Below are 16,068 nucleotides of genomic sequence, written 5' to 3' on the forward strand. Positions count from 1 at the left end.
GAAGCAGATCTCCCTTGGTCATCAATGCCACTGCCTCACCTTCTCCTTTTCGTCCCCTGTCTGATGCTCCTCATCTCCCGTCCAGTTTCCCCACTCTTCCGTGGGAGCCTTCCAGTCAGAATCTAGGTCAACTGCTGAAGGATCATCTAGTAGGACACACATATGAGTGAGTTATGTTCAAATCCATACTGCTTCCCAGGTTCACACTAGTAACACAAACGCTGCAGAGAGTATCTGTCATCTTCCTGCTTGCCAATGGGATGTCTGGGTGTGCATGTATGCGCATGCGTCTTAAATGTATTTAAAAAAGTGTACGTTGACTGCTAATTCACAATTAGTGACTGCACTCTTCAGGACAGGAGGAAAATTAAAGACGGGCAGAAAAACACATACGGGAACAAAAGCCCTTCCAGCCTGCGCTTCAGGAAAACAAGCCGTACAAAACTAATAGCATGGCTTCTCAAACATTTTCTTTTAATTTCATGGAGAAGGATTCAGGCATATCCAGAAACACTGGCAGACACAGCAGGCTCTTCCACTCACTGCAACACACCATCCTCAGGGCAATTATTTGTATGGAAGAGTAATACTAGCAAAGGATTTGTGCGTTTGTTAATGCTCTCACTGGCATTTTCTTTCCTATAAAAAGTAGAACCAAATGCATTCTGGACTTCATCTTCCTTTTCCATTTTCTTTTCTTGAATGTGAGCCAGAAAGGCACCATCACAGCATAGATTTCCAAAGCTCCCTAACATGCAACTCTAAATATGCATGAAATAGATAACACTCACCCTGCATCAGTTCTGATCAATTCATGGGGGCTAGGCAAAAAAACTTCTGAAAATCTTTTGGGTTTCTGTATCTGCCAGCATCTGGTACCTTTGAAAATCTGGCCGCGAGCCCTCAGCTGCCTCTCCACAAAGCACTGGCAAATGATCCTCAGGCAAGAAGGCAAAACAGACAAGTCTAATTCCTTTGCCCAGACTGAATGAGGTGCAAAATAGCAGATAAATCAGCATAAGATGTTGAAAGGACTACTTGATCATTTTTTAATGGTTTGAATGTAACAATCTTAAGTCTTATCCTAACAGGGAGAAAGACTTTGAAAACACAACATATAATAATAACTCTTAGCTGATCACGTCTCTTAAAATAAAAACAAATACAAAAAAATCCCAAGCTGGATGGAAAAACTTCTCGTTGAAGCAGGGCCAAAACCAAAAGCACGCTGGGGATGATAAAAGAAAACTGTTTCCAAAAAGTTGCTCTGTCCGGTTTGCTGCCAAATGTTATAAACACGATTATAAACATTGCTCAAGTTTCTCAGTTTAAAATCCATGCCCTGTACATAGACACAATTTCTTTCCTTCTTCAAAAGGGATAGGAATAAGTATTTTTGAATGCATTCCCCAACAAAATCCCAGTCTAAGTATTTTAGGCAAATGAATGCATCTAGATTTGAGAGGTGCACAATATACATGAATGAGTTGGATGTCTGAAGAACAGTTTGTGTAAGCTGGAGCATGGGATACCACCGCCAAAAAGCTTCTGCTGCTTCTCCCCAGCTAGGTTACCTGAGGGTCTGGCTCACAAATTCTGGAGGATTCAGCTGTCGCGGTTGCGGGCAATACCAGCCTGCACTCCCCACCCCGTACCTATTGCTATAAGGTGCATCAGGGTGAGGACACAGCAAGTCCCAGCTCCTCAGCCCATGCGGTGCACATTCTGCCTCTGCGCTGATATACCACAAGTGTGCCATGGCAGCAAAAAATAAAGGCAAACCCATGCTGCTGCTGCTAGAGAGGAGGTAAATTCTGGCTACCGGGAAGGTACACAGCATGACGCAGGGACTGGTGAAATGGCACTGAGACTTCAGGAATGACAGTCCCTCCTGAGCTGCACGGCAGCAGCTCTGCCGAGGGATGCTCTCGTGGGTGCGCAAGCAAAATGGACTGTAACTTACGCAATACACACTGGAAACCACGACTGTCATTTTCACTTATTTAACTTCTGTCAAAAAGTACGTTTATGTACTTCTTTTTAAGCATTAAAATAGTTTTAATGGCTAACTTCCTGCAATGGGCTTACATTCACGCTTTGCCCTTGTCACACGGGTAGGTATGAGGCTTGGCCAGGCAGTGGTGACTCTGCCTCAGAATTACCTTTCCTAAAGCATTATGTCCCAGGGGTGTTTAAAATAAACTCAGAGTAAAATTCAGTGCAATATAAGATTCTTTACAATTTGCTGGATTTGATGGGAAAATCGGATTAAATATACTTATCCTAGAGCCCTGGTTTAAAACCTCTCCTTTTGTGTAGCGTATTTCCCTTCGACAGTGACATCTCCTGGAATGGCTTTCAACTTTGAATATTCTCTAATATTTTTAAATCAGCAACTGGTTCTTCTTGGGTCATAAATTCTCGCACAGGCTAAAACCGGCCAGTAATTCCTTCAGCAGGAGAAAACCATGAACACAAAAAAAGGAACGTGCCGTGCAGCAGCAAGTACTCCTGCTCCCCTAGTGGGTTTAGCACTAATGGAGGTGATCTCTCCCAGCGCATCTATAGACCAACATCCTGGTAACACTCGCTGTTCATTTTTACAAAAGCAGTGCTATTAAATGCCATTTTCCAGCCAGGTTCTTGCTTGCAACCCACCTCAGTCCCCCAGCAGCTCCACAACCCTGCAGAACAGGCGAGAAAGGTGCCTGGCAAAACCAAAGCAGTTCCCAGTCTCGAAAATAAAGTGAATTATGCCAGGAGCGGAAGAGATTCACCCCCCTTTCTTTTCTCTTCTTCGCAGGGATGAAAAGTATGCAAACACTAATGAGCAGGGAAAGCCGAAGATGAAAGAAGTTGCCCACTTTGGGGCCCCCTTTCCTCACGGAAGAGTCCTGGCCACCTCAACCTCCTGGTGGGACTGCAGCCATCAGTGCTAACCATGTGGCTTCAGCTCCCAAGACACTGCATACTGCTAGCTAAGGAAGGCTTAGATTGCTAAGGACTAATTGTTTGAATATGCAGAGACAATGACTGATGACAGCATGAGGATTACAGAATCGCTGAGGTTGGAAGGGGCCTCTGGAGATCGCCTGGTCCCACCTCGCTGCTCACAGCAGGCTCAGCTACAGCAGGTTGCTCAGGGATGTAGCCACCCAGGTTTTGAGTATCTCCAAGGGTGGAGACTCTGCAACCTCTCTGGGCAACCTGTTCTGCAGCCTGACCACCCTCACCATAAAAAATAAAGCTTTTTCTTATGTAGAAGTGGAAATTTCCTGTACTTCATACCCGTTGCCTCTTGCCCACTCTCTGGGCAGAGCAGAGGCAACCACCCCATCGGGTGTTCACACACAGGGATGGACTCTGCTGGACCCGCTCCAGTATGCCCATGCCCATCTTGGACTGGCGAGCCCAGAACAGGGCGCAGCGCTCCTGATGTGACAACGATTAAGAGTTAACCACCGGCAACATGTATCATGAATGAACGTCAACCTAGTAGCGTGTTGTTAAACAACAAAACCAGCCTGATTTATCAGTCTTTTAAACACTCCCATATCACAGCAACCACTCAGTTCCCTAACTGCTAACTCCCTCTCTCCCTCTATCTATATATGCTTTCCGTTGCAACAACACTTAAGCCTCAAACCTTTTGTGAGTTAGGCTGTTATTATTACCGCTACTTCACAAAAAGATAACCTGATGCAGAGCGGGGAGCTGGCCAAATCTGCTCCGCGAGCCGATGCAGGAGTCCAGCATCCAGCTCCTTCCTCTGTACCAGCCCAGCACGAAACAAAGAGACTCATTAAATGTACTGATCTGGATTTGATAAAATGACCCCAGCTCATATTCAGGTTATGAATGGCATTTTTTTTTTAGTTCACAGGCCTGCAAGAGCTAACAGGCCTTGTTTAACTGTCAAAGAGCTCATTTTGCCTGCAGCGCAGACCTTAATGCCAACCATTACCTCACCTAAATTCAGGGAATACATGTTCGTGACACTCCCTTCTGCGTCGATATCAAGGCTCATGATTCAAAGGAAAAAAACTACTACTGCTAAGAAGCAAGCTGTTAGGCAGGCAGAAATCCTTCCATTTCTGCTTTCAATCAAAATGCTTCTGCTCCAATGTTTGCAAGAACAAGCTGCTGAATTTGCTCCTATCTGTTCTGCTCTCAGACAGACACGGCACTGAAAAAGCAGAGCTCTGCCTGGCTTTGCAACTGCAGATCAGCGTGCCAAGGGTGACATGTGCTGAATGCAACGCGAGGAAACGCTGCTGAAGAGCTGCCTACGTTTCCTCCCTCCTTCCTGCACCGGCGAGCCTGGGCTCACCAGTTGCAAATGGCCAGGTGCTCACCAGCAGCAGCGTGGGGGTAAAAAAACAGCACTAAGGGAAGGGAGTGCTTGGGGTTGGTTTTTGGGGTTGGCTTTTTTTTTTTTTCTTTAAAGCAAACCATGCTATTTATAAAATCCTCTGATGGCCAAACTGATGCGTCTGCTGCAAAGTCTCAGTTACCGCTGGGCAGAGAAGCGAGACAACCGCAGCCTTTTCTCCTCAATGCATTCAGCCTCTCTGGGCTCTCCTGTAGTTACGGCAATCGGAACAGCTAGAGCAAGAAGGGGTCTGCTTGGCTCGTCAGCCATCATTCCTGCAAGAGCAGGGTAAGGCCTCCCAACAACGGGGGTATAAATAGATACTTCACTCGATCCTGACCATAAAGGTCAAGAGAAAAGGCCACACTGTTCATGCCAAATTATTCCAGCCACTCAGGACCCACGCTGGCCTTTCAAGCAGCCTTTAAAAGTAAAAAAAAAAAACATTACCAGTCATAAAAAGACTGAAATCCCCGATTGCTACAGTCCACTGGAGTTGGATTCTGCGTCTGTGTTCTGGGTATTACAGAGGAAACTTTAAGTTTTGGCAGAGGTACCCCGTGCTCTAGCAGCGCCCAGTCCTCCCTGCGGCTCTTCCCCGGCCACCCCACCGAGCCTGGGCTGGGGGCTGCGGGGAAAGAGGCCCCTCAGCCCCACCTTCCCCACCCAGCGATGGGAGGGAGCGAAACACAATGCTTCAGTTATGACTTTGAATTCGTTTCACAAATTTGGTAATCTGAGATGACTGCTAACACGTGGGGGTTTTTGGAAGCCCAGAGCCCCTGCTGTTCCCTCGGGCTCAGGAAGTCCCTGACCCACTCTGCTGGGTGTGGGGAGGGACACGAGGGGAGGATCGCCCTGTGCTTGCCTTGTTCCTGTGCTTATCTGCCAGCAACAGCTATGTGCAACTGCTGGAGCGAGGACACGGGGCTACCAGAGCCTTCAGACAGCCTCCCTACAGCTGGTCTTGCCGCCCAGAAACTCTAATTACACTTTGCACAGCAGTACGTACGCACCGAACAAGACTGTACCTACCGCGACCCTTTTTTTGTTGCCTTCTAAGTAAATACATAAATAAAATGCACGTTCTCGCCCTTCTCAAGGGTCCCACGCTGGGCACCTGCTGCTCTGACCGAGCTCACAGTAGCTCTGGGCACTGGCACAAAACCAGACCCAAACTGAATTTCTCCCTTACTGTACCAGTCCTGTGCGAATGAGCCACTTGGGAAGTGGACCCTGACTTTTGAGGCTTAGGAAACAGACTGAAAGGGTGTCAGCATTGGTGCGCTTACTTGTCTTTCAATAGAAAAAGAGCAAAGAGACGTACCCTGTCCCTGCCACGCATCGTCTGCGGGGAGGAAAGTCGAGCTGGTGTGCCAACAGCATCTGGAAGGACTGTCCTCAGATGATTTACTCTTCACATTATCTGCATACAGGAAAGCGTCTTTTTTAAAAATGAAAACAACCAAAAACCCCCAACCTAAGAGATAATCACATAGGTATATTCACATTATTAAAACCAATTAAGCATGCCTTTATCTGCTCACTACGTCACGATGCCTGGATGTTATGTAATTTAAGCCACGCATTAATCTATGCTGCTCATCACAGTGGATTTATTAACGAAGGCTGGACGAGGACACTACACGCGTAAGTCGTGAGAAACAACCCACTCAGGAGTGGCTACACTAACAATATTCAGAGATGTAAACTTTTGACACATCTCTGCTGGGGACGTAAGAAGGGAGCTATAGTTCCTGCAGAACAAAAGCTGCATCCAGTGTATCCAGCTCCAACTCCCACTGCCTTCAGTGGGAAGGCTTCTGCTCGTTCTAACAGAAATCCATAATTACCAAATGAATTAGTCTAAGAAAGAGGACATGTGAGAGAGAGCTGCTGGAGGAAAAAGAAGAGTTAAAGGTTTTTTTATGATTATTTTCAACAACTAAAGCGTCCAGTAGGATTCACATGCCTCCCTGAATGAATCCCTTTAGCCCCTTTCTAAGGTCTGTACATAACAGACTAGTGTTTTCTTAATTGCTTTCATACAGCAGGGGTTTTTTCCCATCTCCGATTTTTCCTTTCTTCCTTTCACCAAAATAACTCCTTTGTTTATGCAGTTTTGCTCCGTATCGGCTTGATTTTTTATTGCATAAATGCAGATGTTAACAAATATTTGTCCCTGTTGAGTAACTGTACATTAGGAACTGCTTGAATCCACTGATGCAGTGTTGGAAAATAGATGATAAAATATGGCATGTATTATATTGACTACCATGTCTGGCTTTAGAAGTGTTCTGGCACATGCTGTTTTGTGCACAGATGTCTATCTATATGTATCTATGCTTGCCTTTAGCATCTCTAAAAAATTCAGTGCTCAGAGCCAGGCAGTGAGAAGCACAGACAATTGCAGAGAGGCAAAGTGGAAGCCAGAAACGAGGCTCAAGATTAATGCAAAACCAGAAGATGCTCTATCCTTCTCAAGGCCTTGCATGGAGAGGCTCAAGCCGAAAATCCCTTGCTGTGCCGGAGAGGAAGCTGCTGGCCAGGCAGCCTCTAACAGGGCCTCTCCAACCTGGGCATTTGCTCCCTCCCTCGGTCTGAAATTCTCTGAATTTGTTGGTCATCAGAACACAACAGAAACCTTCTGTGCGAGTAAACCTAACGGAGAAAGAATTTGCTGGGGAGGTAATTTTTTTATTTATTTATTTATTCCATGATGAGACACGAGTTTGGAAAGCGCTCAATAGAACATTCTCATGTCACTCCTTAAAACTCTCGTGCACTGGATTGCAGATGCAAGCAAGATCTATAAGGGAGAGTGACTAATGAAATGTGGCTCCAAGGGAAAAGACCCATATATAAGCAATGAGAGTACTTTTAAGCCAAGCATCTGAGAAAGCGATAGAAGAATTCAGACAGAAGTCCAAAGAGAGGCCACTCACCTAACTCCCTGGACAGCTCTGAGAATGTCCCAAAGGTCACAGGGCAGGATTTTACTTCTGCAATATCCCACGTTCCTGCATTTAAAACGCAAACAAACAGTAACCCAAAATGTGATCTCACATTCACAGCTGGTGACTGCAATTCCTACCTGACGCTCCCAATCTCATTACAGCCCTTCCATGTTCTCTCCATCCCAAGCCTGCAGCCACTGCTGTTGCTGGAGAAGGGTCAAGCAAGGAGAAATTATCTTGTATGGACAGCGAGAGTCCAGCCTAGTCACCTTGTACACCTTCTCAGCCCTTCAAAGTGCACGTCACACCAGCACGGCAATTCTCTGGGCTTAATCAAATCCCTCACTTATCTGAACTGATGTCCCCTTTATGTACAACTGGAAGAAGTTGTCATCGTGTATCAGCTTGGAATTTGGCCTTTTGAAAGCATTAAGTAAAAAATGGTACTAGCATCCTCCCCCCATCAACCCTATACTTTGAAAAAAACCGACTCTAGCAGAGAAAGCAACTCATGTAAGGGCAACCTAAGACCATTTTCTGAATCATCAGAGTACTGGATTACTGCTACTGAAGGTGAGTCATCATATGGCCTTATATACCGATCAATCCAGCCATCAAGCTCGATTAATCAGTGAGATTGCAATGAAAATGAAATCCTTTGAAAATTAACCAAAAACTGGTATTAACCACTTAAACTTTTAACTCATAACTCTCCCACCCCCCCGCAAGAAGTCAGAAGGAGAGATATAAAGGAAGACATAAAGTCCATTTACCACATAGTTATTAATTATTGGTATTTCTCTAGAATCTACAGTATCACCCACAGTAGAAATACAATGTGAGACATAATTTTGCCGTAAAAATTAAACATTGATGGAAACGAAAAGTCATCAAATACCAGTGAGAGAGCTGATATCAGCATCTCCTAATCTTTAGCCTAATGGCCTGGCAGTCCATCCCTTCACTGCTTTAAAGGTGTCTGAGGTTTTAGAGACACAAGTTTCCCACCTCCAGCTTATGTTACACAGAGAATGTCCCAGCAGCACAACGGAGACCCAAAGTAGCTCTAAATGACCTTATCTGAACACAAAGAAGGGGTGAATCAGCTGGAAAGCTGGGCAAACTGTGTAGGTACAGCACAGCACTGACATGAACAGACTACTTCCAACTGTCAAATACCCAAACTGATTTAGGAATACCCTGCCTCATACTGCTTTGAAACACACAGATATACCCTGAAGCCTAACTCTGACCATGTGTGAGCATCCTCGGAAGGAAAGGCTTTGGTTGCAAAGGAACCAAACACACCTGCGGGTAGAAAACAACTTGCACCCAACCGGCAGTCTGCAACACAGAAGAAATTCCTGCCATAAAGATCCCTCTTTTCACATTGCTGGAAAATAAATGACAGCTAGCAGAGCTCAAAGGGGGTGGACAACCCTGTGTGTGTGCAGGACTAATGTCGGTGGGGCTGTACTCTGCCAGATGCGGTAATTCATGAAGCTTTCCCTTTGCAACACTTAACGTCGACACTCACCTACATTGGAGAAAACATCCTCTTCTGACCGGGAGGGTGCCAGTTCTTCCCGTATGGCTCCTGAGGCCTTCAGCACAGCCCCACACTCTGCCTTGGCAACGAAAGCACCTTTTCCACTGCCACCGGTGTCCTCTGTGAGTGGCCACACCGCTCCCTTCTCATCCCAGTCAAAGGCTGGCTCAACCGCCGAGCTACCCAGGGATGCTCTGCTGGGGTCTTCTCGGGAATAAACAATATCACAGGGGTCACAATTATTTTTAATTACAATGAAGAGCTTGTACAGGGGAAACAACACCGCAAAGCCTGATCTAAACCCATCAGACATAATGGCTATACTCCAACTGAAATTATTTTCGGATACAATGACAGTAAAGCAGTGCCCCTGGGATGGGACACTGAAGCAGCAAATGTGAAGGCCATGTGAGAAGGAAGGCACCACACAGTCCAGCAATGAGTCCCACAGGAGATGACGCCAAACCGCAGAGGCCTTGGGCATCCCTCCCTGACTGCAAGGGCGGCTCAGTGCCTCCAGCGTCCAGCTGGGGACCCAGAGCAGTAAAGGGAGAGAAAGAGGACAGCAGGACCTCCAGGGCAAAAGACAGCAAACCTCTTGGATGTTGGTAGTTCAAGGATGCTAGAGAAATCAGCGCCAGGCAAAGGGATCTTATAAATAACAACACGTATTTCCAACGTCTATTGTTCCAAAGGACTCCCAAAGCACTTTAGGACTCAGGGGACCGCTGCTGGCATCAACCCCACCTTAATGCTGCTACTGCTGCTTCTTCCCTGCTAGGAAACAGCAATCGGCGCTCAGCAGGGTTAGGGCTTCTTCCTGGAAGAGCACATTTCACTGCTCTGGAAATGTCCACACTAAACAGGACCACCACGATCACCTGGCTGAGCCCCCTGCACAGCCCAGGCTCCAGGATTGCACCAAGGGCTTCTGGTGCTTCAGCCGTGACTTGGTCTGCCGAGCTCTCCTGCCCTGGGCCAGGGCGTTAGTGTTAAACCACGCGTGGTTAACCTGTGGTTAACCTTCTGCACGTGCAGCTGGCACCACTGATACCAACAGGCCAACTGACACAAATAAAGCCAAATGTGGACCCATGTACTTTGCTGGTGAGCAAGAAGAGACCTCAGCACCTTAAGCCCTTAGAGACTGTCATGCAGATATTTAACTCTTGATAATCCAAACTCTTGATATTTAACTATATAATCCAAATAATAAAGTGGTCCCAAAATGTCTGTATATTTTTAAATTAAAATTTGCTGTTCACTTACCCTGATCTTCAATTTTAGTAGAGCATCTGAGAGCCCTTTAAGACAGTCTTATTGCAGACAGTGCACAAACACCCACATTTTTCCACCTCTGTCTTCCAACTCCAAACTTCTATCTTAGCTTCTAAATTACTCTAATATATTAAACTTACCAGTTTCCCTATTATATTAATCATTTTATCACAGCTAATTAAAACATTTCCGAATGCCTTGATTCCATGACCTGCTTTCCTACAGTGATTATAATAACATAATTAGTAGATATGTATATAGGTGTAAGTGCATGGCAGACACTTTCAAATCCCCGGAGGAAAAACTGTGAAGTGAGCACAAAGCATTGTTTCATTTTATCTCATTAGGATAAGAGTATATCACCCTTTTATAGCCGTTTACTCTGAGAAGGCCTGGATTAAAGAACCTGTTTGGAACTGCGCAAATTAGACAAGTTTTTATATATCCACTGTCAGAAAACTTCATCTATCAAGTCACGCAAAAGTAACTAATCCACATTACACCAAACCTTTAGCAGATCTCAGATCTAACAGACATTTGCTTTCCAAGTCCTATGGGTAATACTATGTGTTTTAATGAAAGCCTGGAGTAAAGGCAAGATCCTGAGTAAGAGCTCCCAAAGCTGTCTTTTCCTAAGTAAACAGCCTAAATAGGTGCAAAGATTTTGCTGCCAAAGGATGAACAGAGCAAACAGAAAGATGCTGGGCAGTGAGAAGGGGTGACAAGCCCAGCCGGATCAGGTGTGTAAACTGAGCCTGCACATTTACCTTTTTGTTTCAGCCTTTCCTTCCTTAAGTGTCTCTTTTCTCGGCTGCTGATCTTGGTCTGCCAAACTCCTACAACAAAGACCACAGTTCAGTTGCAGTTAGCAAGAAACTTCCTTTACTGCCTTTATTGCTTAGCATCAAGGTAAATAGCTATATGATAGTTTCGGATGCTGGCTCTAAAAGTGGCATCAGGGCAGTGACTGCTGCCATGGTCTTGTGCAGCATCTTCCCTCCGTGCAGCCCTTGCTGTCTCTGCAGAAACATGTTAGATAAGAAAATCCCATCGTGAACCTGTCTGTCGTGTGTCCTGACTCATGTAACTGCACATATTCTTCTGTCCTTTGTGTCAGCCTGACGCGACACCCCTTTCCCTCAGGGAATATGTCACAACAGAACATCAACGGCCTTGTAAGTCTGACAGAGAGAGAAATTCCTGAAAATCTTAACCATCAAACAAGGCTTCAGTTTACTGTCTTTCTCTAGCCCTGAGCATACCCTATGACTTATTCCGTGATGTGGAGACCCTCTGCCACGCAGCTGATTTCCACACACATTCATTCACACCGACGGGGCCACGTTCTGCTTCCACCCATGCTCTCCGTGACCCAAGAAATCAGGGGAGGGACTGGCAAAAATGGTTAATAAAGGGAAAAACGCAGTCCCTGGTTCACTAAGACAAACACTTCCTTTCTCGGAAGCATCCCCGAATAACACGCGAAACAGTTCAGCTGGCTCATCTGTTCAAAAAACGAAACACCCGTCTGACGATCTGCTGTTTCCCCTTCTCCTCCAGCAGCCTTGCAGGCGTTCTGCTCCTGACACAAGAGCCCACAGGGAGGACTCTGGTCCAACAGCAGCGAGGGCTTCTCTAGCTCTCACCACCACACTAATCACATTATAATCTTTTAAGCCCAGAAAAGCTTAGAATTTGTTGTTTTCCATATGACCCTTGGTGGGGGGAGGCGGAGAGGGGCTCATGGAATGCAATGTATTTTCCAGTGAAATTCTAGCTGCCTGAGCCCTGCTAGCCTCTGCCAGATTTCTCTGCAGATTTGCTTGCAACCAAAGATCTTGGCTCTGTCCAAGGGTGTGCTGGAAATTGGCTGTATACTACCCCAGCGCCTTTACCAGCCTCAATCATGGGCACAACAAAAACGCTGCCGGGCAAGACCGCAGCTTCAGCTGCGCGTCAGCATGGCAGAGGCTGCAGGATTGAAGTTAGAGCATGAAGACAGGAACCCGCTACCCAGTGGACCTCTGACCACTTCAGAAATGCTTCCTCATCTGCAGATTTGCCACCCCTGTGAATGTGGTAAGGACCTGAGAAGTGTGGCAGGAAAGCACAGGGTCCCTGTCCGTGTAGTTACACGTAGTAAGGAGCAGATGATAGAATTAACTCTCAAAGTGGCAATTCTACCCAATAATGCAGAACACTAGAATAGTAAAGAAGACCTCTCTTTTGAAATATTTCATCCCACGTTATTATTTGGTAATATAAATCAGGTAACAGAAGAACCAGATTTTTTGTTACCTTCTTCCTCTTGTAGTTTATCTTTTTCCACAGAAAGTAAATCCTTTGGCACCTCCTTGTCTGAGCAGTGGGGTTTCCTCTTCTTCTTAGGCTATAGTATACAGGAGATAGATGGCAGAAAGATAAAACAGGTATCTGTTACATTTCATCAAGAAGAAAAAGAGTCAGGGCGATAGTTTTGAAATGGAGACCATAGGGTGGAGCCTTTAAGTAGGTGCAAAAGTCTTCCTGAGCAGACCTTATTGCAAACTCCAAACCAATGAATACTATAGCTTTGGTTTACAAAATTTGACTTATCTGCTAGGTTAGAAAGCTCACCTTTTAATTCAGGCATCTGCTCTATAGTAAGATTTGCATTCATCATTCCTAACACCTAATTTTCTTCCTGTGAAGGAGGAAAACCTAAAATTATTTACCCCCTGTGCAATCAGCAATGCTGAAATCAAGAGTTAGGACCCTGCCTATGCTTAACCAAAAAAACGCTCATGGAACAGCCTATTGTTAATGAAGGTATCTGCAGTTTACACTTATCTGAAAGGGCACAGCAGTGGCTGAGGCCTTTTTCATATGGCTTGATGAAACAGCAGAGCTAACCTTAAGCCTTCTATTTTGAATGTTTTAGTTTTAACATAGCGGTTCTTGACTTTTCCAAGGCAGGATACCCCTGCCAGGAACACGCTTCCCTGCCCAGGCTGGGGGGCTGCTCCTCACTTGCCGTGTGCTGTAAAGCACAGACACTTTCCTCCACACCAGTACAAGTGCTCAATGCCCAAGAGAAAACCCTCGCCCAGACCCAAGGCGAAGTCCTGTGTCAGAGCTGGAACTGAAATACAGGAGATCCCAGCTCCCTCTTCTGGGCTTGGACCACGAGACCATCCCACTTGTGGTGACAGGGACAGGCACCACAGTGTGAGTGTGCCAGAGTTACTCGGTCTCATGTTCCCAAGTCATCTCTTAAGTGCTCCAACAACGGGAACAGCAAATTATCTTTAAAAAGGACTACCAAATAAGGAACACTTTTAAAACAAGTCTCTTGAAAGTTAATATATAAACTCTGAAACTCTCACTGGTACCTTGAGGAGCTTTTTCTCTCTGCTGCTGGCTGATGTTCTAAGCTGGCCATTCACTGGAACCTAGAAGAGGGACGGTAAAAAAAATGCATTATGGAATTTGTATGTTCATGGGTGTGTATGTGTAAATATATATATGCATACAATTCTTTTAATACATTTTTGTAATACATATGATAGGCTGAAAGACACAGCTAAAAAACCTCCAGTACAAATCTGGGCTAGAATTTGTGGCCTTGTTCCAATCTCAGTTAATTTATTCCAAATTAATTAGTGTTAGCTAAGCCTTTATGAATGTAAATCCAGAAACCCCACATAGATTTATTCCAAAGCAGACATATTTGTGGTTTATCCTAAGATTTGTCTAGGATCAAAGTTGTTTTTCAAATAGGGTAAGCCTGTCTTAAAAAAGCAGCATAGACAGGAGAAGGCTTATTTTAATTCTTGTTTACTGGTTGGGGTGGACCTTATGTTCCCCCTCAAGTGTATCTGACCAACTAAATGAATAGCTTTCATCCTACCTAGATCCTGTAAAGTAAACCATGAAAGTTTAAGGACTTTTCAAATTACAGTTTGATTAATGACTCGGCTGTCTCAGAATTCACTGGCAATGGCCAACCTCCAGCTACAGGGGTGGGAGGGTGTAAACCTGCAGCTGAGACAGCGAGGGCCGTGCCAGCAAGGGCCACTGCGTGTTACACAGAGGCAGCAGCATCCAAGAGAAGGCAGACCCCCCCCCCCCAGGTGTCTGCCTCTGTTTCCCCCTGACACACAGCGGGCACCCCCTCCCAAGCTGCTGCTGAAGGAGCTTCAGGTGCCTGCAGTCCTCTTGGGGAAGGGAAGACTGCCGATGCCTTCCACCGATGCTTTCCACGGATGCTTTCCACCGTCTACTCCTCCTCCCCACCCTCACCGGTCATCTCTGTCCCCCAGACACTGTGGCAGAGGTTAACCACACGCACGCTACAGGACGAAACCTGCTCTGACTGAGCGGCAGAGGAGCGGGACCCGCTCTGCGCTCTCACAGATGCTGTCGCAGGGCTGAAGAATAACACCTGCAATTAACGGAGAGATAGAAAACGGCACGCTCTGGGAAGCACTGCACGGTATATCAGGAAAGCTAAAACCTGGTTTGGTTTTTTTTTTTTAAAATGCTCACTGGGTGGCCACATCCCTTTAGGCGGTGGGGACACCACCCCAGATGTGAGAAGCAAAAACGCTCAGAGCCACCTTGCGACGGGCGAGATTACAGCTCTCACACGGACACACGAGGCAACTCTTTTCCACAGAGCAACAAGTCTGTGTGTGTGTTATCCCAAAACATCGTCAGGACTTGAAGCAGCTTCTTCCGAGAGATGAACCAGAGTTATTTCTCAGACACCAAAAAAATAATCTCTGCTGACGTTTGCAATGATTAGTTGCCAGCAAATAAAACCCTGTGGGTGATTGCCCATGCCTGTTCACAGCAAAGCCAGCGGGGCTGCAGTCCTTCAGCCTGTTAATGCTTACTTCTTTGGTATTTTGGAGATTTTAGAGCTATTTTTCACAAGTCTCAGCAAGGTCTGATTTAAAGTGCATGTTAAAGACAGCATGACAGGCACCTGCAAGCTGGCAAACGCTTCGTCCCTGCAGGTGCTTGCTTGGAAACCTGGACCAGTTACCAGCTCGTGGTGAACAAGGGTGTGAGCCTGGACCTAGGCTGGTGTTCAACTGACACACCGCAGTGATTAGGAGGGGAAGCCCCCAAACTGTGCACTTTGCAACATACCACTCTGAACACACAGACAACGCTGATTCTGGGGAGAAAATCCCCAGTCTGCCTGCAGCAGGGAGAGAGGCAGCCTCTCACATAGGATGGGAGACATAAAACACAAAACCCAGGGGAATTCTGGTGAAAATTCGGACCACTTTTAGATATGGCAGTTCTTGCACTTACACTATTCTTTCTTTCTCAGCATGTGCTTCTGTCCAATTAAACGTGTGAAAATACAAATAGATCATGTCTTAGTGAACAACAATTCCTTTGCAATATAAAATGTTGGGGGGGCAGGGGCATGACTTCCCACTATATGACACAGGACTTCAGGAAAACTGAATTTTATGGGATGAATACAAGAAGGGATGATTGGGGGAAGCCACACAACATGCAAGTGCAATATGCCTTTCCAATCTCAACAAACCCTGGTGATTTCCCGGCTTGCGTAACAAAATCTTCACCCCATTTTCTAAAGGCCGTGCAAATGGATCTCCCGAATTCCAGCACTTTCAGCAAGACCTCCACCATCGGGAACAGAAACAGCAGCACCAACTTAGGAGGCAGGGAGAAGGATGCTTTTTTGCCTTCTTTCAGACACACACAGAGGGTAAGAGACATCCCACCTCCTGTTAGCCTCTCTTTACATTAAGATGCTTCTGCAAGCATGAGGGACCACAAACAGAGAGGAGGAGCTGTCAAGATTAAGGACACACAACTGTCTTCCTCCCCCAGGCTGCCATCAGTGAGCAGAGCCCCAGGCTGTACAGAGCCCTCACAGAGGCAGGGAG

General features: G+C 46.0%; 1 protein-coding gene across 3 annotated transcripts in view; it reads right to left on the minus strand.

Annotated features, from left to right (window-relative positions):
* The window catches only part of LOC126046523 (protein LYRIC-like), a 28,808-nt gene that overhangs the window by 4,898 nt on the left and 7,842 nt on the right, over nt 1-16,068 (minus strand). For all 3 annotated transcript variants that reach the window (XM_049819029.1, XM_049819030.1, XM_049819031.1), the window contains exons 2-8: nt 13,528-13,587; nt 12,455-12,545; nt 10,924-10,992; nt 8,867-9,082; nt 7,318-7,392; nt 5,700-5,798; nt 40-146 (exon numbers count right to left, since the gene is read on the minus strand). In XM_049819029.1, the coding sequence (XP_049674986.1) occupies nt 40-146; nt 5,700-5,798; nt 7,318-7,392; nt 8,867-9,082; nt 10,924-10,992; nt 12,455-12,545; nt 13,528-13,587 (717 nt within the window). The remainder of the gene's footprint in view (nt 1-39; nt 147-5,699; nt 5,799-7,317; nt 7,393-8,866; nt 9,083-10,923; nt 10,993-12,454; nt 12,546-13,527; nt 13,588-16,068) is intronic.

Source organism: Accipiter gentilis, chromosome 16 (assembly GCF_929443795.1).
Source record: "Accipiter gentilis chromosome 16, bAccGen1.1, whole genome shotgun sequence".
In the NCBI taxonomy this organism is placed as follows: Eukaryota; Metazoa; Chordata; class Aves; order Accipitriformes; family Accipitridae; genus Astur; species Astur gentilis.